The sequence below is a fragment of the Lytechinus variegatus genome, chromosome 17, assembly GCF_018143015.1.
Source record: "Lytechinus variegatus isolate NC3 chromosome 17, Lvar_3.0, whole genome shotgun sequence".
Lineage (NCBI taxonomy): Eukaryota > Metazoa > Echinodermata > Echinoidea > Temnopleuroida > Toxopneustidae > Lytechinus > Lytechinus variegatus.
The window spans coordinates 26,991,614-27,017,117 of record NC_054756.1 but is presented as its reverse complement, the minus strand read 5'-3'; the positions used below and the strand labels follow the sequence as shown (position 1 = coordinate 27,017,117).

The window sequence follows — 25,504 nt, the reverse complement described above, 5'->3', positions numbered from 1 at the left end:
AATATTAAAGGGGTGGTCCAGGCTGAAAGTATTCATATCTTAATACACAGAGTAGAATTCACTGAGCAAAACACCGAAAATTTCATCAAAATCGGATAACAAATCATGAAGTTATTGAAGTTTTCTATAAAGCTTAGCAATATTTTGTGAAAACAGTGAATATTCATGAATATTTATTCGAGCTGATGATGTCACATAGATCTCCACTTTCCATTTTCTTATGTTATTACATAAAATCATATTTTTTCCATTATTTCATAATTGTGTGAATAATATGTCTCCCTTGTAAAGAAATAAGTTGCAGCAATAAATATCTAATGCACTAAATCAGTTGTCAATCAAATATTTCTAGTTCTTGGAGGAAAAAATTTGAATAAATGTAATGTCACATAACAAAATACAAAAGAACAAGTGGAGACGTGACATCATCAGTCCACCTACATGTAATGAATATTCATACAGACTTTTTTTACAAAATATTGATAAACTTTAAAATTCAATAACTTTGCTATTTGTTGTCCGATTTTGACGAAATTTTTGGCATTTTGCTCAGTGAATTCTACTCTATTTATTAAGCTATAAATACTTTCAGCCTGGACCACCCCTTTAAATTGATTTAAATTAGATATAGATGTACAAAGCTGAAAGGGGCTTGTTGGTCTATTTCTCAGAATTCTGATAAATATAGCCCTCCTTTCATATTTATGTGTGGATTGTAACAAGGCAATCTTTTGAATGAGAATGGCAATATACTAGTAGAACCATTGAACCTTTACTAGTATGTATAAGAACTTATCTTGAAACAAAATTACAATTTGTTTGTTTTGTGTGGCTGATAGTAGTAGTATGGACACAATTGGCCTAAAGGCATTTCTTCGAATAAGCAGAATCAAAAAGCATTTTTCCACAGTAGGTGGTTTCAGACTGCCTCGAAGTTTCAACAGTTCCAGGTATTCTGTGATCGGGAAATTTACCCCGATCAGAAAATACCAGGTATTTTGTTAATGTGAAAGCAAACTACGCGTAATTTCCCCAAAAGAAAATACCCGCTAAATGGTAGGTACTTGGCGAAATTACTTTCGCGGGGATTTTTCCAAGGTTGCAGGTATTTTGGCGATGTGAAAGCAAATTACGGGAATTTTTTTTATCCCAGCGTGTCGTTGGGCGCGGGAGCTGTGGGTGGCTGCTGGGCTAGTGATTTTGAATCTCGCACCTTGCCTGCTTATAAGACCATACTGCGCATGCTCGTAACTGCAGGAATTTATGCCGAAGGGTATGTTTTATGGCGGTGTGAATGCAGGAATAATTATTGGGTATTTTTCAGCCTAAAAAAGTTCTCGTATTTTAACGGGGATTCTTGTGATCGAGGCGGTTTGAAACCACCTACTAACACTAGTGCCCCATGACATAAAGCTTTGCGATTGATCGTTGGACTGAAATTTGCAACTGATCATACACAATTATCAATGCAATCAATCGTAGGAATTAGCCTCACGATCAATCGCTAAGCTTTATGTACCAGGGCCTCCAAGCTTTTAACTGGTGACCATAGAACGGTGTTACGGGGGGCCTCGTGGTCTAGTGGTTATGACTCTCAATCAGAGGGATGTGGCTTCAAATCCCAGCCATGGCGTGTTTTACTTAAGCAAGAAATTTACCCACATTGTGCTGCACTCGACCCAGGTGAGGTCAGGGATGCCAGTTTTCAGGCAAAAGCCTGAATACAGGCTCTGGCAATATATTTTCAGTCCATACATGTAGTTTTGGCATTTTTGTGTACAAAACATTGTATTCTAGGTGATTTTCATGCCCTCTGATCAATTCCAACTGACATCCCTATGAGGTGAATGGGTACCTGGTAGGATTTATTCCTTGAATGCTTTAGTGCCTATAGGGCGGCTCAGCTACAGCCGAGGTAATGATAATTATGATACCTAGTATCAAGCTCAGTAGAGTATATGCAGTTATAATAGCTGCGTTATATAAATGGTCCATATTATTATCATTACATGTAGGAGTGGTTTATGGTCCTTTGTATGAAGTAGGCAAAGAAGGGTTCATTCATTGACCTACATTCATGACTTATCCTCTGAATTTTCTCCAATTTGGTAGTTTCATAATACACGCGCCACCAATGTTCATTCATTATCACATAATCTGTTACATTCTTTTGATATTTAAAGGGGTACTAGAGGCTGAAATTAATATTATATAGAGATTATATAAAGTAAAATCAGACAAGCAAAACCCTGAAAAATTCATTAAAATCGGTTAAGAAAAGATAAAGTAATGACACTTTTTTATTTTGGTGAAATAGTTCTCTGCAGGTTTTCATGGATTTGCAATGAGCAAACTAATGATGTTCTATCCCCACTATACTCTTGTATTAATATCTGAAAGATGCTTGATGTCTGAAATTGCCTTTGAAGTTTTGAATACTACTTTTAAAGGGAAGTTCACCCTGAGGAAAAGTTTGCTGTAAAAAAAATGAAAACAAGTTAGTGAAGGTTTGAGGATAACTTGATCAAAGATTAAGAAAGTTAAAATTTCAAGCTGCAGCTGCAAGATATGTTGTAATATGGAGCGTGGAGCGTTGTGGCCCAGTGGATTAGTCTCCGGACTTTGAAACAGAGGGTCTTGGGCTCGAATCCCAGCCATGGCGTAATTTCCTTCAGCAAGAAATTTATCCACATTGTGCTGCACTCGACCCAGGTGAGGTGAATTGGTACCCGGTAGGATTTTTCCTTGAATGCTTTAGCGCCTATTAATATGGCGGCTCAGCTACAGCCGGGGTAATAATATGATACCAAGTATCAAAGCGCAGTTGAGTATATGCACATAGTAACTGCGCTATATAAATGGACATATTATTTTTATTATAATATAAATTTGATATTTTGAATGGTTCTTGATGACTGAAATATGTTTCTATCTGGAGTGGGTGCAAAAGGATTTGTCTGTTGATGTACTGAAGGTAAAATAAAATAAATTTTTCAATTGTTTTAAGAAAAGGACATTCCTTTGATTTTTTTTATATGGGGAAGCTGATCGCATTTGACGTCACAACTAAAAAAAATATCTACTTTAACAATTTTTGATGTTTTTTCTTAACCTTTCAAGGTTTTTTAAAATTATTTTTTCTGCTATTTTTAGTTTTTTAGTAGTTTGTCAGGGTGAACTTCCCATTGTTAGTACTTCATCCATCTTCATTTCATAACCAATTGGAAGGTCATTGGTCACTCAAGATCATATTTCACTTTGACCAAACAAACACCTTGCAGTTATTTGGTCAACTTTGGTGTGAATTGTTGGACCTCAATATCGGATTATCACAACTTGAATGAATAGACTTGTATCAAGATACTGTAGGTGTACATGTAGTCTGTGAAGTAATGATACCAATGAAAAAGGACAGTTGCTTGACCCTTTTTATCCCACTTTGAAAATATTAATCCTAAACATCCCCCTTTCAAGTTTCGTCTTTACCATGTTATATTTTGGTTTACAGTAATCTATTTTTGTTAAGGTAAATTTCAAGGATTAGAAATTAATCCCAAAATGGCTGTGAATAATGACCAGCCAAGTGTACACTTTTTGAAACTCCATGGATTTGAATTTAAAGTCAAAAGATTTGATTTGTAATCTCTTGAGATTTCAAAATTAATCTTACGGATTGGAACATGAATCCAATGCATGGCTAGTCACTCTTTACAGCTGATCTAGAATGACTTTTGTAAATTCTTGAGAGAATGGTCACTGATGGTCAAACAGCTGTCCAAATTCATCAGAATGCAGGGTCTGAACCTTGAGACTAACCCAGGGTCCCCAGTTATACTGGTCAAGGACAAGCAGTGACCTAAAACACTTGACCTTAGAATAACACCCAAACATTGTGGTTAAGGTGATGCAAGTCTGACAGATTGCTGCCCCAAGGCTACCAATCCCAGCAGGCTTTTCCATTCATGATAATTCCCCCATTCACCCACAAACTTGGGTTGATACCATTTTTTTGCTGAGCAAATTTGCTGGTGATCTAATTTGTGGATGTAAGTGATTAGTGAGGTTACCAAAGATTGTAGGTCCATAGGGTCGGCTGCATGGGGAGTCTTGTGTACTTTGATAAGGATCTTGAGTTTTGTGGAGGCTAGGTTTTTAAAGTGGTGTCTCGTTATTAGGTAATATCTAGATAACATAATTTTAAGATTGTTCTGTGTCTAAAACGACAATAGGTGGTTTCAAACCGCCTCGATCACAAGAATCCCCGTTAAATTACGAGAACTTTTTTAGGCTAAAAAATATCCATTAATTATTCCTGCATTCACACCGCCCCGAAACACATCCTTCGGGATAAGTTCCCGAAGTTACGAGCATGCGCAGTGTGGTCTGATAAGCAGGCAAGGCGGGAGATTCAAAATCACTAGCCCAGCAGCCACCCATGCCGCCGCGCCCAACGACTCGCTGGGATAAAAGTTCCCGTAATTTGCTTTCACATCGCCAAAATACCTGCAACCTTTGAAAAATCCCCGCGAAAGTTCTCGTAATTTCACCAAGTACCTACTATTTAAGCGGGTATTTTCTTTCGGGGATATTACGTGTAGTTTGCTTTCACATTACCAAAATACCTGGTATTTTCTGATCGGGGTAAATTTCCTGATCAGAGAATACCTGGAACTGGCGAACTTCGAGGCGGTCTGAAACCACCTATTGAAATACAATTCCTGCCATGGTGTTAATTTCCTTCAGCAAGAAAATGATCCATATTGTGCTGCCCTAGATCCAGGTGTGGTGAATGGGTACCTGGCAGGATTAATTCCTTGATTGCATATAGCGCTGGAATGAATCGGCAGCTCTAGCTAATGCTGGGGGTAATAAAAATAAAGCACCTTGAAACAGATTAATTCCAGATAGATGTTGCTATATAAATGCCTATTATCATTATTATCAGTGGAGCTAAGACCTCCCTTAACCCCACCAATAAATTAGATTAAGCCAAAATTGACCTATTATGAAGAGAAAATAAATCTGTTCATCTGGACTTCTGTTATTAGAACAGAGAAGCAGTTTCAATAGCAATAAGTCCAGGGCCCCGTAACACAAATGATAGTGATTAATCGTTCATTTGAAAGAACAATTATGATTGGTTCTTAGTCAGTCAACTAAGCAAAATGCGCATGCAACGATGATACTGGTTGGCCAATTCATTTAGCGATTGATTAAAAAATATGATCTTTTCCGTTTCCGAAAATCTATAATTCCATTTCAACTTGATCTAAAAATGGAAATTCCATTTTGTCACTGAAAATGTACATAACAAAAACCTGAATTCCATTTTGCAAAGGTGAATTCCATGAATTTTTACATGAAAAGTATAAGAACCAAACAGAATTTCCGTTATATTTACCGGTAAAACGGAAAATCACTGTCCCTAGTTGTGATACGAGACCCAGGTGAACAGATTTATCTTCGTTTCATAATTGGAATTTCTTCTGAATGAATCAAAACATACATCGGTTTAAAATTTACCTATGTATATAGCCTTTTAATGAGGCATGACCTGATCTTGATATACTTCATGCTGTGATGCTGTTGGTTGTGGAGGAAATTTCCTGTCCAACTGTAGTTTCCTTTCCTCAATCAGTTTGAATTGCTTCCTTCAAGTAACAAGTTAATACTTCCTCCGATTTCTTCTGATGAATTGATTATTATTGATATAGTACTGTTCACTAGCGTACCTATGGGGGGGGGCAGACTGTCTGCCCCCCCCTGACGAGTCACAATCCATGCAAAGGACGTATCCCTGCCCCCCTGATGATCTTGAAGACCTTTTTTGCCCCCCTGACGATCTTGAAGTTTTTTTTTTTGCTTTTCAATTTTTTTTCTGGTACAAAATCCTTTATTTGTGATTGAAGACCCCCCTGTGGAAAATCCTAGGGGGCGATTCCACACTAGAACTTCAAAAATGTCATAAATTTCAACATGCTTTCAATAAGTCATAAGTAGTGTAATATTTTACTATGATACCTAAATTTTATGAAAATTATGAGTTTTAACCAAAAGTGAAGACAGATATAGTTTTTTGGGGGGAGAACAATGGAATTTTAAATTTTCAATAATTTTGCTCATTGAATAGTCAAGTACAAATTCCCCCTGAAACAATTATTTGCAAAGCAAGAAAAGATTGAAAATATTGCAGGTCAATAGAATAATATATCATTGATGGTTCCAAATAATATCTACAACATTTTCATGATCCATAATAGGGGCAGCCCTGATTTTACCGAACCTATTTTTGGCAATGTCCCGTACGACACATGACAATGCAAAAGTTTTTCCTACAATTTTATTTTTGATGATGCAATTTCATAAAATGAGTTTCTCTTTGTTTGACCCATGGGTGATCAATTTATCCCATAAGGATCTAATTACTGCCCTTCATTTTTCAATTATTGTCCTATTAAAAAATGTCCCGTACGACGCACGCTGTGTCGTACGGGACATGTCCCGTACGACACACAATATAATAATGCATTTAATTGCAGGATTTGAATTCAGAAACCATAAATAGTAGGCATATTTAAATTCATTTAATTGATTTAACATTAAGTGAACTGAAAAAGTACTTTGTTTATCTCCACAGAACATGAAATAGGTGATTCTAAACATTTTAATTGATTTCATGTAGGCTTATTCTTTTGTGAATCCCTTCAGCTAAACTGGTGATTTTCACTGATCAGAGCAGGTTAATTTCTTTTCATTGAGCATGAAAAGAAAACTTTTATAATTATTTCAACCTAGCCGGGAAGATGACTCCCTCTTGCATGCTAATGTGGAATTATTATAAGATGTAAAAAAAAATACATATCAATCATCATGATCATCTATTTGGACTTCCCTTGATGATCACTATTTTTTATATACAGTATTGAAACTCCTTACTTTTTTCAAGTTGTAAAAAAAATCTGGAAAATAAGACAAACCATATGGTTTCATGAAATGCAGATGGGTTTGAAAAAGTAGAACCGCATTTCTTTAGAAAAGAAAATTGTGACCAAAAAAGCAAAAAAAGTGACAGTTGTGACATATATCATGAAGATATACATTTTATATAAAAAATCATAACATCATTTTAGCCCCATAATTTATACAAAGTTTCATTCATTTATTGTTTAAATAATGTTTGGATATCATCAATTAGTTCCCTAAAATATAACTTCACACGAAACCTGAAGTTTTTCAGCTCGTAAAAATGCTGTGAACACTTGTTCATTTCCCATCATGAAAAAAATTATAACATATTGCTCCCAATTGTATATATTGAGGTTACTTAATTGTATTGTCCTGAATGACTGCTTATTAAAAGATTATTCATAAATAAGCAAGAATTTAGGGGTAATGCTCCTTCTGATTGATAAAAAGTTCATGTTTATTTATTCAGGCTGCCCAGTACAACACGCAAGTGCCTGTACAACACACAAGTGTCCCGTACGACACACATGTGTCCCGTACGACACAGAAGTGTCCTGTACGACACACAATTGTCCCGTACGACACATTATTTTGTTTATGATATATTGACAGAAATATTCACCTAATAGCGGTTTCTAACCTAATGAATGTCTTAGTTTGATGGGATTATCATTATCATCAACCAAATAATGTGATTGAAGTAAAGTAAGAAAGTTTGGCTTCAATTTAGAGATGTCCCGTACGACACATTTTGAATGTCCCGTACGCCACAATGTTCTCGAAAATTATAATTTGCTTTATTTATTCATGAATGTTTATTTTGCTTTCTTTTATAAATGTGTTTGTTCTTGGGTAATTGAGTGTCAATTTGAGTTCAGTTTCTATGAAATTTATCTGCCCAACTCACAGACTTTTGAGTACAAACTTGAGGTTTCTAAAAAAGCCACTTTTTCTGCGTCCGTACGACACATTACTATTTTTATTCTGTATTATACAGGATGTGAATTCAAGTCATGTTAAGTCTTGGTTTTTCTTACACTCTGGTAGTAGTTGATGACCACCTATAGTTACTGGAATATTTTTTGTTTTTTCTTGTCAAAAACTGTCAAATGTTCTCTAAATGTCCCGTACGACACGTATGGAATCACCCTAGGTACGCTACTGGTACTGTTCTAATTTTTTCCCTAGACCTGTCATGGGGTGTATGTTTGCCCCCCTCCCTTGTTGATAACATGCTTGGACAGATGTTTCCCTGTAAAGAGATACTTTGATAGAAACATGCAATCAGTAAAAACCTCCTACTCATAGATCGAAACCACATGAAATAGTGGTATTAGTTTGGATTATAATGAAATTGCATAAATGGAAGTATGAAACCACCCACTATACAAGGTTCTCATCATACGGAGGTTAAAAAAGAGCAGAGAATATGATTGACCCCATCTCCCTTATTTTGAATTTGTACATGCAATATGTTTTTCATGAGCAGTACTAAAATTATGCAGGCAGTAATGGTCTATAATCATGCATATTGTACATGTTGTAAAGGATTTTAATCCAAGTTTGGAATTTTCGATTGTAACAATTTTGAAACTATATCTCTTCCCTCTTTACTCTACTCCGAAACCTGAAAAATTTGTTTTTGATATGAACATGATAGTGATGATCATGAAAATTTATATTTTTGTTAAACACCCACTCCAAATTAAAATTAAAAGATATGTTTGCAGTCATATTATTTTCGATTTAGTTTCTTTGGTTGTTAGGGTACAGTGTACCTTTAAAAAGTAGAAACATTTAATAAGATCAGCAAGGTTTTGATCATAAATCAGTTGCATTAATTCCAGACTTGCGATCAAGTTTTCTTGTAGTTGGGTTTAAATGAATCTCTATCTAAATTGGGCCACAGATCCTCCCAAATTAATTTATATCATGCTTAATATATAATATTAATCAGTATTAATAATTAATCAATCAGTATTAAACATTTGTAAGCCTTACTCTAGGGAATTACAATGTACCACCCACCCCCAAAATGATAATATATATCTTTCTTCGCAATTAAAAAAAAAATCACGAAATCGCAATAAATCAGTAACTCTCCCACGCATTCCACCCACATACATGTAGCTCATTAGGGGAGTTATCATGATACGCACATTGTATGAATTATGATTATGTGTAGTATTGATATTGCCATAACTTATTGATATTTAATCTCAATAATACTTGGAAGTACATTTAAGCCAAGTTTCCACCCACGTCTATTCTTTCAGCAATCAGACATTGAATACGACAGGTGCAAAGTCTCTACCAAGATCTTCTGAAAGTTTGGGCACTTCTCCATCGGTTTGAGTTTGCCAAGTCTTGAAATTCTAGCCCGTAGTAGCCCTTCTAGACTGCGTTTATGCGAACCCGTAAGCTAGGATCACAATCATGGATCATGATTAAAACATAAACAGGAATCACTTTAAATGCAGAATATTGGTTTAGTTGACCCTTTCTCCAACACCGTTTCTACCTCACTTCAGGCCTATCCAGTGCACATCATAGTGCGCAGTTTGACCCAGGAATTATACATGTAGGTCAACTTTAACGCAAATGATAATGTATATCTTTCTTCGCAATAAAAATCACAAAATCGCAATAAATCAATAACTCTCCCACGCATTCCACCCACATAGCTCATTAGGGGGAGTTATCATGATACATTGTATGAATTATCATGATTATGTGTAATATTGATATTGCCATAACTTATTGATATTTATACGCATTACTTGAAGAACACTCAAGCCATGTTTCCACCCACGTCTATTCTATCAGCAATCAAACATTCAATACGACAGGTGCAAAGTCTCTACCAAGATCTTCTGAAAGTTTGGGCAGTTCTCCATCAGTTTGAGTTTGCCAAGTATTGAAATTCTAGCCCGTAGTAACCCTTCTAGGCTGCGTTTATGCGAACTCGTAAGCTAGGACCACAAAAATTAATCATGATTAAAAACACAATATGTAAATCATTTGTGCGCCCGCCCGTTCAAGGTAGCCGTGCTAAAGCCGGGGTAATATTTGCAGGGCTCGCTGGGAGAACAGTTTTTGGAACTGAAGTGGCTACCCGGGGTAAATATGCCGTTATTGTTATAATTGGTAACAGCAAAATCAGAGTTAAGTCAATCCTCTCTCCAGCACCGTTTCTACCTCACTGCAGGCCTGTCCAGTGCACATCATAGTGCGCAGTTTGATCCAGGAATTATAGGTCAAATTTAACACAAGTTTAATTGCAAAAAATATAAAATGTCGATTTTGAATCATGTGTACATCTATAATGAGTGAAGCGAAAGCAAAGAATACCACTTGCAGTGTGGCATGAACATGGAAGAAGGCCGACACAATGACGTTATAGAATCATGATTCCAATCACTTTTGCATTTAATCTCTGTTGCATTTATTTTTTACCTTTTTAGAACGTGATTATGCAAAAACGTATTTTCAATGCCCCCGTTTCCATGTTTCATGTATGTGATTTGAAAGTTGAAACACTTTTACTGTTGACTTAATGTAACTGTGATTCTGCAGAAGCGTATTTCTAAACGTGTTTCAAATTTTAAGGTAAAAAAGTGGTGCATAAATGCACCCCAAGGCAGTTCTCCATCAGTTTGAGTTAGCTTAGTCTTGAAATTTTAGCCTGAGTACCTTTGTCCTGTTGGACGCATTTCCCGCTATCAAGAAACCTGGGCACCGCCCCCGCCGCCTGAGTACTAGCTAGCCTATGTCTTGTTGAAAATTGACCTAAGATTGTTCGAGTCTGGATACCAGAAATAGCAGAAAAAAACTTCCTGGCTAATGAAAATTTAGCCCTTTTTTATAGAGAGAGAGAAACAAAGTGATAGTTTATTTTCATTTCTTCCTGGGGGACTTCATAGTCTGCTTATGGAAATGTGATGTGTTCCCCACAATAAATCTGTTCACATAGTTTCATTTTTCATTTTTTTTCTCATTTCCGACAGAACAGTACACAAAACCCAAAGAAATACAATTATAATAATCAATTGTGGATTTATTTAAAACTTGGTAAAAATGTTCAGGAAATACTGTAATTTTTTTTTTATTTTTGAACAGATATTTCCTGTTCCTATTGATTAAACTAGTCATTCTCATGATTATTTTACATGTACATTTATTATTATTTATCAACTTATTTTTGATAATTGTCTTTTTTTTGGGGGGGGATGCCTTTCTGCTTCTCTAATTCATGAGTTTTCATGTTTTAAAAAAAAACTATTTGGAGTTCCTTTACAAAGATAATATTTTTTACGAATTAATTTTAGATTTTTAGTGTGTATTGTAAGGATGACATGCTTGAACGTCTTCTGCATGATACCATAAAAATAAATCCTAAAAGCAACAATTACACTGAAAACTACAAAAACCCCACACAAATACCATGTAGGCCTACATAATAACTGAAACCGCATTAATGAACACTGCAAAAAAAAAAAATTTAAAATTAAGCACATTGATAAAGTCTGTCATTCATAACAAGTTTAAACTTTTAAAAATCGTTAAAACTTTTGAACAAAAATTGTTCAAATTTTGTTTGTTAGAGTGATGTCTTAAATAACATGCTTTAAGTTTTAATTCACAGCATTTTTACAGTGAACTAGTGAAGGACATTTCTTTCAAAGGACAGTTGACCACAGGATTTCGTAAATAAAAATGGTATATTTTACAAGCTGCTGGCTCCAAGACAAGAAATTGAATCATTGCCCCATTCTTATGTTTCTTTAAGTGTGAATGAGGATCTTGGAGACTGGAGTGTGAGGTCAGAGGTCAAGAAGGAGTGCCTTTCTCCCACCCCATCATATAAACAAATCAACCAACAAGTGGATTTTTTTTCTCCTGTGCTGTAGAGTCATATAGATGCGTAAAGGGGAAGTTCACCCTGACAAAAAGTTTATTGTAAAAATAGCAGAAAAAATGATACAAAATATTGCCGAAGGTTTGAGAAAAATTCATCAAATAATTAAAAAGTTATTAGAATTTCAATTATTTGATTTGTGACGTCATATGCGAGCAGCATCCCTACATAGCGAATGGTAAAAAATCAATGAAATGTCATTTTCTCAGAAAATTGAAAATGGTTTTCACTGTAACTTTTGTATATCAATAGACAAATCGTTTCACACCCGATCATGAAAAGAAAACAAAATTAAGTCATCAGGAACCATACCAAATTTGAAATTCATACATTTTATATTACATAACACATGGGGCAGCTGCTCGTTTATGACGTCACAAATCCAAAATTTTGAACTCTAATAACTTTCTTACTCTTTAACAGATTTTCCTCAAACCTTCACCAATATTTTTTACTATATTTTCTGCTATTTTTACAACAAAGTTTTCTTCAGGGTGAACTTCCCCTTTAATTGCCACATGAATTCCATAGCACATTTCTGTAGGCCTATATGTTGTTTATTTAGTATGTTTTTAACTATTTTGTACTTTTTTATTAGGCCTACACGTAGACAAGTAGCTTCCAATATTTGTACCAGTCTTTCCAGTCACCATTTAACATTTTCTTGTATATTTACGTTTGTATATGAATTTTATGTGGTGCAGCATCCCCTACTAGTATAACAGTATTATACTTGCTAATGGGGCTATCCTGTTCAATTAACTCTTAACATGCCACGCACACTACTAAGCCAATGCCACAGTGCTAATCCTATGCTAATCCCCTGTGCCAGCCACAAAACCCCCCTGTGCCACATTGATTTTGGGATCGCGAGTCGTATTCACTCCTTCCAATAGTCATGATTACAATTGCTTGTAACTCTCTAATGATTAGTTTATCCACAAAATATTGTGTAGTAAAGTTGTAGGAAATTTCATACCCCTTATAATGATGTCCTCATTATGTGGATTGGTTATTATCTTTACTGCTAAAATATGAGTTGTATCAAGTAGTTCCATTTTGTGGAGTGTTTTGTATGGATCAAAAACCTAGGTCTCTTCTCTCTCAGAGGCGGAGCCATATCTTGTAAAAAATGTAAAAATACTCGAAAAAGTCGAATGTAAACCGCGTGAGTAAGTTTATCTGTCAGAAAGCAGAGTTCACACTGCACACAATAGTGATAATTACGGCATGCATGCGATGCGCAATACAATGCAAAACGGCGTAACAATGATTGTTATTCCGAATGTGCGCAGTCATGCACGAAGCAGGCGAGGGTAGGAAACAATGCAAGCACAAAGCAATCAATAGTAGGCGTGCGAGCACGAGTGTGGCATGTTATAGTAGGATACGTAGCGTGCACGAAGCACTCAATGAGTTAAGAAGAAATAAGTAAATATATAAAATGAATTATGAAGATTGTTGAATTGAAATCAAAATTGATAATTCATTTTTAAAGATAAATTCCAGTATTGGTAATGATCTCAAAATGACCTTTTACAGAATCTAAAATAATGACCACCCAAGTGTCTGTTTGTATGAATAAAAAATATGTGCCAAAGGATTCTGGAAGAAATTGTGTAATTGCTGAGAAATAAGCAAAATAAGCGCAGATTCTGTCACTTCCGTCGGGTCTTTATTCCAGCAATAATGATACATTGTCCCACGTGTGCCTATCTGTGTTGGTGATCTTCAGTGTGAACATTTTTCAGTGTAGATTTCAAGATTTCACAAAGTTCAGTTTATGTAACTGTACCAGATCTAGATCCTCGATGATATACTGACAAGCCTGGTTTTACAGACTTCCTCATATGCGGCGCGACGAGAACTCAAACGTTAGAAAAACAATTTAAGTGTCTCCAAAAACACGTCTAAAAAGTCACGCCAAGTGTAAATTCTGAACACAATCTTACACACAAATGGAAAGATTGAAATTAAAAGGGAGAATGAACCACAGATAAGCGAAAATAATATACCAAAGCTCAAAAAGATTTGAGCTCTTAGGAGACTTATCTGAGCACGTCTTGACAGGTGGCTTGCCGAAAGCAAAAGAGGGAGATGGACGCTAATTGCGCGGTGATCATGGGTAGTAAGCCTGAACGGGAGAGGGCGCGCTCGCGCTTTTTAAATCCTTGGGAGTTCTATTCGGGTATGGCAGTCCAGAGGGCTGAACTAGCAAATCAAGTAGATGTATGGAGTTATTGAAGTAAATAGTGTTTACTTCAACTACTGGCATTTCTCTTTAAGCAACATCATTGAGATCATTTCCTATTTGTCATCATGATTATTGTCATGGCAATCATTAAAATTTAAGATTTTGTAATTTTGAAATAAGAATCAGCCTTGAAGGTTTTGAATTTTCTGTATACCGTTACTGTATGTACCTTTACCTGTGCTCCGAGTGCATGAACGGTGTCTAGGCACCGTGTAAGAACTCTATGTAAGACAGTGCAAGAGCCCCCTCTTGTGACAAGAATTATGTATTCATAAACGAAGTGTGTGTTTTTTTTTCTTCAGAACTGAAGTTTCTTGCTGTAAATTATTGTCTTGTTGCCTTACAGGCAAGCAATTATTATTTAAAAAAAAATGTTGGATACCAATATTTCAAAATTAGCAATAATTTATAGACTGTGACATTGCAGGGAATGAGGAATTTAGACGCTCTGTTTTTTTTTAATTATTTATTTATTTAATTGGTATTGTTTCTACAGGGTAACCCCATCAGTAGTCAAATACTGTTGTACTTGGGGGCCCTGTATGACATGAAACAAAACAAAATACAAGCATATATACAATGCAAATGGAAAATAAAAATCTTGAACATAAACAGATGGAAATTTCAAGTATAAATCTAATAACAGAAAATTGTGTGTGAAATTGAGAACAATAATTTAACCCAGAGCTACAAGTAGAAAGTAATAGGGGAAAGAAAGATAGATGTTTCTATTTTCAGGGGCTACTTTAGGTGTCCAATCACCTAAGCGCCCTTCTAATTATTTTTCCTGATTCAGAGATACATGTGTGCTTGATGAAACATTACTGATTTTAAATTGTTGCCCCTATCCAGTAGTAGGACATTTTCAATAGGTGGTTTCAGACCACCTCGAAGTTCGCCAGTTCCAGGTATTCTCTGATCGGGAAATTTACCCCGATCAGAAAATACCAGGTATGTTGGTAATGTGAAAGCAAACTACGCGTAATTTCCCCGAAAGAAAATACCCGCTAAATAGTAGGTACTTGGAGAAATTATGAGAACTTTCGCGGGGATTTTTCCAAGGTCGCAGGTATTTTGGCAATGTGAAAGCAAGTTACGGGACCTTTTAGCCCAGCGTGTCGTTGGGCGCGGTGGCGTGGGTGGCTGCTGGGCTAGTGATTTTGAATCTCGCGCCTTGCCTGCTTATCAGACCACACTGCGCATGCTCGTAGTCTTCGGGAACTTATCCCGAAGGATGTGTTTCGGGGCGGTGTGAATGCAGGAATAATTAACGGGTATTTTTTAGCCTTAAAAAGTTCTCGTAATTTAACCGGGATTCTTGTGATCGAGGCGGTTTGAAACCACCTATATCGTGCTATAATCAGTTCTGAAAGTTGGGGGGGAGGGGGGTGGAGCCAAATATTGGTGAATGACCCTACTTGAAAACACAATCAGATGGTACACTCTAAAAAACAAAATGTTAAATCAACATTTGAAAGGTTTGGGGAGTGACAATCTTTTCAAATGTTCTATCCAACCTTGTATAAAGCTGAATCTAACAATTAAAGCGTTTGGTGAACCATTTTATTAAAGTGGTAAATGCAACATTTAGAAAACGTTTTCACTCATCAGACCTTTTAAATATTTATCAAACATTTCATTTTAGAGTGTATTGGTTTTATACATGTTAAACGAAACAAGTGTGTTTGGGGGGGGAGGAGCAGAGGGGCTTGAGACCCCAATACCCCGCTTCGGTGGCCCGCGATAATCCAAATAATACATTTTACGGTGCATCCTTTACCCTAGTTTTCACAAAAAATTGACCTCAGGTAGTACGTTATAAAATCAGTCACTCTATAATTGCATTCCGCTACTAAGTTTATGGCTTTTGCCCCCATTTTGGCAATAAATCTGAATGTGCCCCTATGGCTGCAAAATTGAATTCGGAGTCACATATCATGTCATTCATCGGAAGGGGGTTGGGCATTTTCTTTCTTTCTCTCTTTTTTCTTGTGTTTGGAAAAGGCATGAGTCACAGACAGGATTTTGTTAAAGCCTTTTGTGCTTTTTATATTTATTCATTCGTGTCTGAATGAATCAAACGGCGTGATTTATTTCAAGTCTGCTAAAAGGTCCCCAGGAATCGTGATCAGGCGGTGACCTGTGAAACTCCTTCTTTTCATTTTTCTTTTCATTTCAATGGTTAGAACCGCTGGGTCTTGAAAGCAAAGAGGTCTTGGTCTTGAAAAGTGTTTTTTATACTCTGATTTTGATAAGATTAAGCTGATTATTTCTAAAGTTGCTTTGTATGAAATAAGGCAACGCCTTGACATGCTTGTTTCGTTTGTTAGTTGAGAGTCAGACATTTGTTCAAATATAACAGGTATGACTGAGATTGTTAGGTATAATATAGAGGAAAGGAAGATAGAGAGCCCTGGCCCTGAACACGTAACTGTGAAAAAGATAATAGTAGTATATGTTCAATTTGTATAGCGCAGCTACTATAATTGCATATACTCTACTGCACTTGATACTCGGTATCTTATTATTACCCCGGCTGTAGCTGCCATACAGGCGCTAAAGCATTCAAGGAATAAATCATACCGGGTACCCATTCACCTCACTGGGTCGAGTGAAGCACAATGTTGGTAAATTTCTTGCGGAAAGATAACGCGCCATGGCTGGGATTCGAACCCATGTCCCTCTGATTAAAAGAGGAGAGTTGTAACCGCTAGACAACGATGCTCCTACCACCAGATGAAGGGAATGAAGGAGGATGGAAGATAGTGAAATGAAGGGGGAATTGGGAAGGAGACATTTGAAGGAGAGATGTGTATAAAAAAAGGAGATGAGGGTGGATGGAAAGATTGTACCTTAGAGGGAGAGACAGAGAATGGGGAGGGGAGATTGGAAGAAAACGGGAATAAAGAAATGGCGAGACAAGAAAAAAAGGATAAGAAGAAGATAAGCAGAGAGAAGGAGAGTAAGAATTAACATGAGAAGGAGAAAGAGAATGAAAGCAGGACAGGGGCAGATCCAGGATTTTCCAAGGGGGGGAGTGGCAAATTTATCCATGGAAATATTTGACAAGCAAAAAAAAATGTTCCCTGAAAAAAATTGACAAGCAAAAGGGGGGCACATTCTGGTTTTAACAGCATTTTTACATTACAAATTTTAGTTTTGCTTCTCAAAGGGGGGGGGAGGCACGTTCAGGCTGTGCCCCCTGGATTTACCAGTGGTGAAGGGGAAAGGAGGATCTAGAGAAAGAAAGAAGAAGGGATGGAAAAAGTAAATTCAAAAGACAGAGGAACAAAGAGAAAAATTTGAAGGAAAACTTTGACATAAAAGTGTTGACATGAAACATGTATTAGCAGCATATAAATTATATTAGCTTAACATTGTGCACTATGCAGAGCAGCTTAAAAGCAGAAAATGAAAATAAAATGCTGAAAACACCTTTATGCTGCATATAGAAATAGACATAAGCTAGGAAGTCGCCCAGAGAATTATACTTGTACAAGATAATAATAATAAATAGTTTGTAAAGAAGTTATTTGTAACCATTTAACTGTGACTGCTAACATCATTGAAGTACTGCTAGCATTTATAACGGTGTCACTGGATAAACCTATGAAATATCCTCTTATGTTTCGCCCCATGTCATTTGTGCTTCCTGCCGAGGACTCCATGACTAACCATCAAAATGAAGAAAAAGACTAAAGAAAGAAAAAAAAACAAGATAAAGAACAAGACCTAGGAAAAAACCTTGACATATTCAATTGTATTGTCCAACTTGTGAAAATGCCTTTATTATTTGCACAGTTGGAGTTGTTTTCTTAAGTCGAGTTTGCTTTTTTGCTTCAATTTTTCTTCTCACCCCCTCACTTTTTCTCTGTCGGAGAGTCGGTGAGTTATCAAAGAGTGTACGTGTATAGGTACCCCCTGATTTAAGCTTGGTTTATATAGGGAGATGCATTATGGGTAGCTCCTGAAGTGGGATGGGCTGCTCGTGGACCTGTCCATGGGCTGCATGCTCAACCAAAATTTCACACAATTGCTTGGTTCGGGGGCTAGTTGTTAAATCAGAGTTAAAAGACTGCAGTCCTGATTGCAAATGTATATGATACCTGCACGCTAATTCGTGTTATGAAAAAATTATTTTTAACATGCCCTAGTAGAATTTCAATTTGCATTAATGATTTTAAGAAGAATTTGAACATACTCCAGCAGAATGACCCCCTCCCCCCGTCGCTAGGTATGAATAAAAATTGTGTGTGAAATGATTCTTTGAAAAGTGAGTAATTGCTCGGTAATTACCAAAATCAACATGGTATCTTGGGGTAGCCTTGTTTGCTTATTTTTAGTAATGATATGTGCCCACATGTGCATATTCATGCTAGCCTTCTTCAGCATATTCAGTTTTACTTCATGTTTGGTTTATCTTTTGGCCCATTTTTATTCTGTTTTCATTTTGAAGTGATGCTTATTTTCCTTTACTTTGTTTTTCCTATATTTGTCAGCCAATTCTTTCCATTCCTGCCAGATCCATCTGTCTCATTTCTATTTTGATTCCCTTTTTTCATTTTAAAGTTTGTTTATTTCCCTTTCATCCTTTTTTTGGTGTTTATTCTGTCTGCCAGCCCTATCCATCCCTGCCTCATCCCTGCCCCCATCGTCCCCTCAATTTCTATTTCTATTTTGTTCTTTCTGTATTTCTTTTTCCTTTCCACCTTCTTACCGTTTGATATCCCCTCTATTTTTTTTTCTTTTTCTATTTTTCTTATCTGCCCACTCCAAGCCACCTTCCATCTCCCTCAACCTTTGAGCTCCGCACGTCCGCTGAGTAAATCCCCCACTCCTCCGCCAAGAAATAAACCAATGTGGTTTAGGGGGGAATAAATAGGGAGGGCGTGGGCGTGAGAACTGCCACTCACATTATTATCCACTATGTCTAGCACTTCGGAAGAGAAGAACTTTGATTTGTCTGTCTGCAGAGGGGCATGGCTCTTCAAATATATAAACTTCTCAATGAAACCATAAGAAAAATCGAAGTAACTTCATGTGCAAGCGTTTGATGAAATGTTACGGCTCCATGACATTTGCTGCGGTGACAATTGCTCCGCTCTAAATTCTACCGCTCTAGATTCTACCTATTTAGCACTATACCCTATACATTATAACTAATACTACACCTAACGTAAAACCCTTTTGCAACCCTAACCCTTCCCCTACATCTTAATAATAATAATAGGCATTTATATAGCGCCATATATCTAGAAATATTCTATTCCGAGGCACGTTGTTATTATTACCCCGGCTCTAGCTCGAGCTGCCTTTCAGCGCTCATGCATTCAAGGAATTAATCCTGCTGGGTACCCATTCACCTCACCTGGGTCGAGTGCAGCACAATGTGGATAAATTTCTTGCTGAATGAAATAACGCCATGGCTGGGATTCGAACTCACGACCCTCTGTTTCAAAGTCAGAAGACTTATCCACTGGGCCACAACGCTCCACATCTTAGACGAAATTAAGCCTGTAGCAGTTGTCACAGGGGCAAACGTCCTGTCACCGAATCGTACAAGTGGTTTAATTGTTATTCAGAATACAAGATTTAATGATCAGTGTAAATAAGATAATAAATTATAGATTTTGTATTATTTTACAGTGTTTGTTTTTAAATCGAAAATGAAATAAATGCACATTGAATTGAGTAGTATACTTGTATTTGCTTTTGGAGGACTTTGGATTAGTAAAGTTTTTCATAATGCTGTTTTATGAAAAAAAAATGTTCATGAAGGTTGTTTAGCCAACTGGTTGCAATTTTCAGTTTTCTGAATGTCTTCATAAAGGACTCTATGATATGACACAAAGTTTATCCAAACACATCTTTTAGCATTCCCCAGAAAGGACAGATAAAAGAAAGAAATCTTGAAAGTTTGAAAGATAGGAGGAATCAGAGGAGGAAAGAACGAAAGAAAGAAAGAGAGAAAGTGAGATGAGGAAAATGATGATATAACGGGAAAAAATATAGACATAAAAGAAAAAGGAAGAAGGGAAATCATCACATTTACTTCCGTGATTATGAAGATTGAGTTAAATATGAAATACAATAAATGGTAAGTGTACGCTCTAAATTCCAAGGATTTGAAATAAATCCAGATCGGCTGTCAATAGTAACCAGCCCAATATAAGATAAAGAAATAAACCATTAGGATTTAAACATAAAGCTTAAAGATTTGAATTTAAATCATTTGAGATTTAAAATAAATTAAAAATTCGGCTGGTCACCATTCACAGCAGATCTGGATTTATTTAAAATCCTTGGAATGCAGAGTGTAGACCTTTATTTCATGCACTTAATCTTAACCAGGATTTAATGAATCTATAGTGATAAAATTTTTGATGAAAATTGAATTGATCTTCATTTCTGAAATGATCAAAGATTAAAGAGACTCTTGGGAAAAATTCTTCCTTTCAATCAGAGTCATTCTATAGATTCATGTTTGATCAAATACACCATCGCACCGAATGCTAACATTTGCTTGTTGAAATATACATGCTCGTGTACATATTGGAATGGATACCCATGGGAGCATTGCATAAAACAAATAATGATCTCACTGATTGTTACAAGCTACTGAAATACTTGCATCTGATTGGCTCAGAGTGAATTTCTCAGTGCCAATCACTGAGCATTTGTTTTGTGAAATACTACCCATGACTCACCATTGTTTCATTGCAAAGAAGAGATTTGTAAAGGTTTTAACAATTTGTGTTTATAAAAAGCGAAAACGTATTTTCAGTGTCAAACAGAAAATTTGTATTGTTTGAGTTTGACGATAGGTCAGGAAAAGTTCATTTTTTTTAAATTTGAGAACCATTTGGACTGAGTCAGTATTACTTTAGCCTACAATTTGTCTCCCCAGAGTATTCTCAAGGATGGATCCAAACTGATACCCTTTTCATAAACCCATCCTCCAATTAGCCGCCTAAGAGTAATGCGGATAATTCAATAAAAATTGCGTTCACAAACTCCGAAAATAAGCCGCATTATTTTTACGAGCGCCCGTCCTGAAAAAGGCGGATAATCGTCATGACAACTGGACACGCCCCCCTCCGATGCGGTTGTGTTGGAAAAGGGTGACCTTGTGACCGCACCATGGCAATTATCCGCATTATTTGGAAATGCGTTCATAAACTCAAAATCTTGTCCCGATGCTGCTATTATGCGGATAATAGCAGCATCAAAATAATGCGGATAACTCTGGTCCTCCTCCAATTTTACGACCAAATTATGCTGCTATTAGCCGCATAATTGGGTTTATGAAAGGGGTATGAGATTGGAATAATTCTGTTAAACTGTGGAACTGATTAAATGCAGTTAGATGACAGAATAATAAACTATTCCCGTAAAACTAGGCACAAGCATTTCTTGGACCCTCTTCAGGGCATCAAATGCAATCGGTTAATCTATTTAGATTATTAAGATTTAAAAATCTAATCTTGGATCAATCACTTACCAGTATGCTCAGAATTTGGTATTTTATTCTCTGCTTTGATACCATTTAGAATGTCCTGTTTTGGTATTCTTTTAAGTAAACGCTCCATCTTATATGTTTTCATGCACTAATTTCTTTAAAAACAATTAGGTAATGGCATTCATATTATATTTGATGGCTCGGAATGGAATACCAGAAATATTCAAAGAGTTCAGGAAAATATTCCATGAATCGCAAATAAGTGGAATATTGGCCCTCCCCCCCCAAAAAAGAGTTATTTATTAGGACGTCATTGAGCGTAGTTGTGCTCTATGCTGTACGCGTTGTAAATTTCACGCATTTGCGCAAACACCCTCAACTGTTGAATAAGCTCTCATATTCAATAGCAGATTTTGTACAGGAGCCTATGGGATATTCATCAGATTTCGGTCCTTTTTAGGGATGCGCTCTGATACTGCATGGGCAATTGATGCAGATCAAAATACATGTTTTTTAATGCATCTCTAAAACACTCTAAATAAATATTGTGTTTTGTGTAGCAATTCTAATACGTGGAAATGATATCTCTATATTAAAAGCGCTTTACAGATTAATTATTCCCCAATGCAGTCAATGGTTCCTGGATCCCTGCATCTATCAACCATTTGGACAATAAATCACTTTGTGTAGTCGCCATTTTGTCTATGACTATTTCGTCTCATAACGAGTTGGTCTAATACTCATTTTCTTTTCATTCCTTTCACCCAATTAACACTTAGTCCAATTAGACCAAATGGTTTCTGGACTAAATGGCTATTGGACCAACTGGCCATTAGACGAAACGGTGAGTGGGTGAAATGGAAATTAGACCCTGCGGATTGTGGACAAACTGATGGTAGACCAAATGATAGTAGACGAGTTGATAATTAGACGAATTGGCACTAGACCGATTGAAAATAAACCCCATTAATATGCTCTCTCTGCTCCTAGATAAAAGAATGGTGTCATATCTTTCATTGTTTTGACAGGCAAAGCGACAGGTGAGGGACTTGTTTGAAGATCTGAAAGATGGCCACAATCTTATTGCTCTCCTAGAAGTCTTGGGCCAAGAAAGAATTGTAAGTTTTCCCTTTGTTTTAATGGAATGGATGCAATTGATTGCAATTTTTAAGCATTTCATTAGGAGGTACTGTTTGAATTTGAAAGTGTATTATTACTAAAAAAGTAATGCCAACAGATTCATAATCTTCAATAATATCATCAAGTACATACAAAATAAATAATATATGCTAAAAATGTACACTGAGGGGGGGGGGGTTGACTTTAAGAATGACTGGTGAATCTTTCTTATGTGTGAAATAATCACCAATAAACATTGGGTGGTGAATATCATTTACCACAAGAAAGGATCACCATAATTTCTTAAAGTCACTCTTAACATAAAGAATAGAAGAATAGCTTTATGAAACAAACAAACTATTGTGTAAAGTGTAAATGCACCTTTAAAGAATATTTTTTTTTCTTCAGAATTAGAATTTATGACTAGTGACATATCTCTTTAACCTACATGTGATTATGAATTTTGAAACCTCTACACAAATAAAATTATCAATAGGGAATACATGAATTGTGTAACAATAAATGATATAAAAGGTGTCACCCTAACATATCATTAGCTTTAGAATGAAAATGTTATTTTTTATAGTCTGTATGATTCCTTTTCCTATATTAGTGAGTGTTTTTTTTCATCTTCATTTTATCATTGCAGCAAAGAGAAAGGGGTCCATTGCGGATACACAAACTCCAAAATGTTGAGAATGCTCTTGCCTTTCTTAGGAAAAGAAAAGTAAGTTAATAATAAATTAGAAAAAAAACTTATTATCATGTCAAAGTTCATTGAAAAATGCAGTAAATGCTAGACATGATTAAGAGTAAAGCTAGCATGGAATTGAAAAAAAAGAAGAATAAAAAAACAAACGAGCAGAATATTCCATGCAAAATATTCAGCACATTTTCATACCATTCCTTACAACTCTTAACCTTACTTCATTAATGTTTATTTTCTTGTCAATGTAAATAATTTGAATCATATTCTAAGTAAGTATCCATATTGTGTTGAATTTTATAAATATTTTATGATTTGTTTAAAAGTTTTTGGATGCTAGCTTTGCAAAAGCAATTAAAAATGTTTGTTTGGTATTACATTCTCTGACTGAAATCCTTGCATGTGACTGGCTCAGAGCAAATCTGTCGGTGAAAATCACGGAAAGGGTGCTTTGTGAAACACACCCCCTGCTCAGATTGTTAGAAGTGAGAAGACAATCAGCATTAGATATTAACTTATTATTGGTTAAATATATCTGTTCTTCCATATATAACCAATGGTTGTTTGTTGCAATTAGGAGAATGTTTGACTTGTTCTCTATTTTATAGATTAAATTAGTAAACATTAGGAATGAAGATATCGTGGATGGCAATCCCAAACTCATCCTCGGTCTCATTTGGACAATCATCCTCCATTTCCAGGTAAGGTGGTGGTGATGGTTGTGATGGTGGTGGTGATGATGTTGGTGATGTTGATGGCGGTGATGGTGGTCTTGGTGATGATGATTATGGTGATAATGATGGTGGTGGTGGTGATGATAGTGGTGGTGGTGGTGTTGATGATGGTGGTGGTGGTGGTGATGATGATGGTGGTCTTGGTGATGATGATTATAGTGATGGTGGTGGTGGTGATGGTGATGGTGGTGGTGGTGTTGATGATGGTGATGATGATGATGATGGTGATGATAATGGTGATGATCGTGGTGGCAGTGGCAGTGGTTACTGTGGTGGTAGGGATTGTGTTGATAATTGTAGTTGTGACAATTAATAGAAAGATGATTGTTATAATGGTTTTGGTGGTGAGAATGATGATAACAGTGGCGGTGTTGGTTTGGTTGAAGTAGTGTTGATGATGGCAGTGGTAGTTGTGAATGTGGTGGTAGTGATTGTGTTGATAATGATAGTTGTAACAATGAAAATAGTAATGATAGCAGTGGTCGTTTTGGTGATGATCGTGATGATGGTGGGGGTACTGGTCGGAGTGGATATGGTGGTAGTAGTTATGATGTTGCTGGTGGAAGTTGTGATCTTGATGGTGAAAGGAGGCAGTGGTGGTGTTGGGTATGATAGTGATGATAGCAGTGGTGATGATTGCTATATTGCTGTGGTAATTTTGGCAATGCTCTTAAATATTGATAAAGATGTTGATGATAAAAGTGATGGTGAACAGTAATGGTACTGTTCACAGAAATGATGAACTAAAAACCCATATTTTTTGCTGAAAATCCTTTTCCTTTTTATTAAATAATGGTATGTTAATGTAGATGCATTCAAAGCATACATCTTTTCTGTACCAGTTCATTCCACCTCTTTTTAATTTCTCAAATACTCATCTATTCTTTACAAATTGACAATTCCAACAAGTTAGAAGAACGTGATGCTGTACTATTCGAGTCAAACACTTCAAACCCTAATCTTTGCCATGAGTTCAATTCATTTATTGGTATTCCATCCTTGTATCTTGTTTTAGCAATAAAAGATTGTCACTCGTATAATCGGTGCTTTTACTATTTTCCTCAATCATCTTAAATGATAGATTGGGAAAACACAATGAATGCAAGCCTTGCATGTCTATGCATGGCCTCGTGGTTTCAATGGGATGAGAAGGTACTAATGCTATTATATGCCGTCATTATTGCACACATCCTTTGCAGATTCTTCGAAGACACATAGGTATGCTTCAGTGATCAAGTAAATTATTACCGTGTTTTCACATTGACTCGGCTCGGGTGTTGAATCCGCGAGCCGGGTTGAACACTGCGAAGAAGGGATCAGAGATCGCGTTTATATGTACATATAAAAA

General features: G+C 36.2%; 1 protein-coding gene across 1 annotated transcript in view; it reads left to right on the top strand.

Moving 5' to 3' along the window:
* Window positions 1–24,171, top strand: part of LOC121430603 (spectrin beta chain-like) — a 51,754-nt gene extending 27,583 nt beyond the window's left edge. Inside the window, exons 3-5 of the mRNA XM_041627921.1 lie at window positions 22,626–22,715; window positions 23,366–23,443; window positions 24,031–24,171. Of these exons, the coding sequence (XP_041483855.1) occupies window positions 22,626–22,715; window positions 23,366–23,443; window positions 24,031–24,138 (276 nt within the window). The 3' untranslated portion in view covers window positions 24,139–24,171. The remainder of the gene's footprint in view (window positions 1–22,625; window positions 22,716–23,365; window positions 23,444–24,030) is intronic.
* Window positions 24,172–25,504: the final 1,333 nt, after the last annotated feature.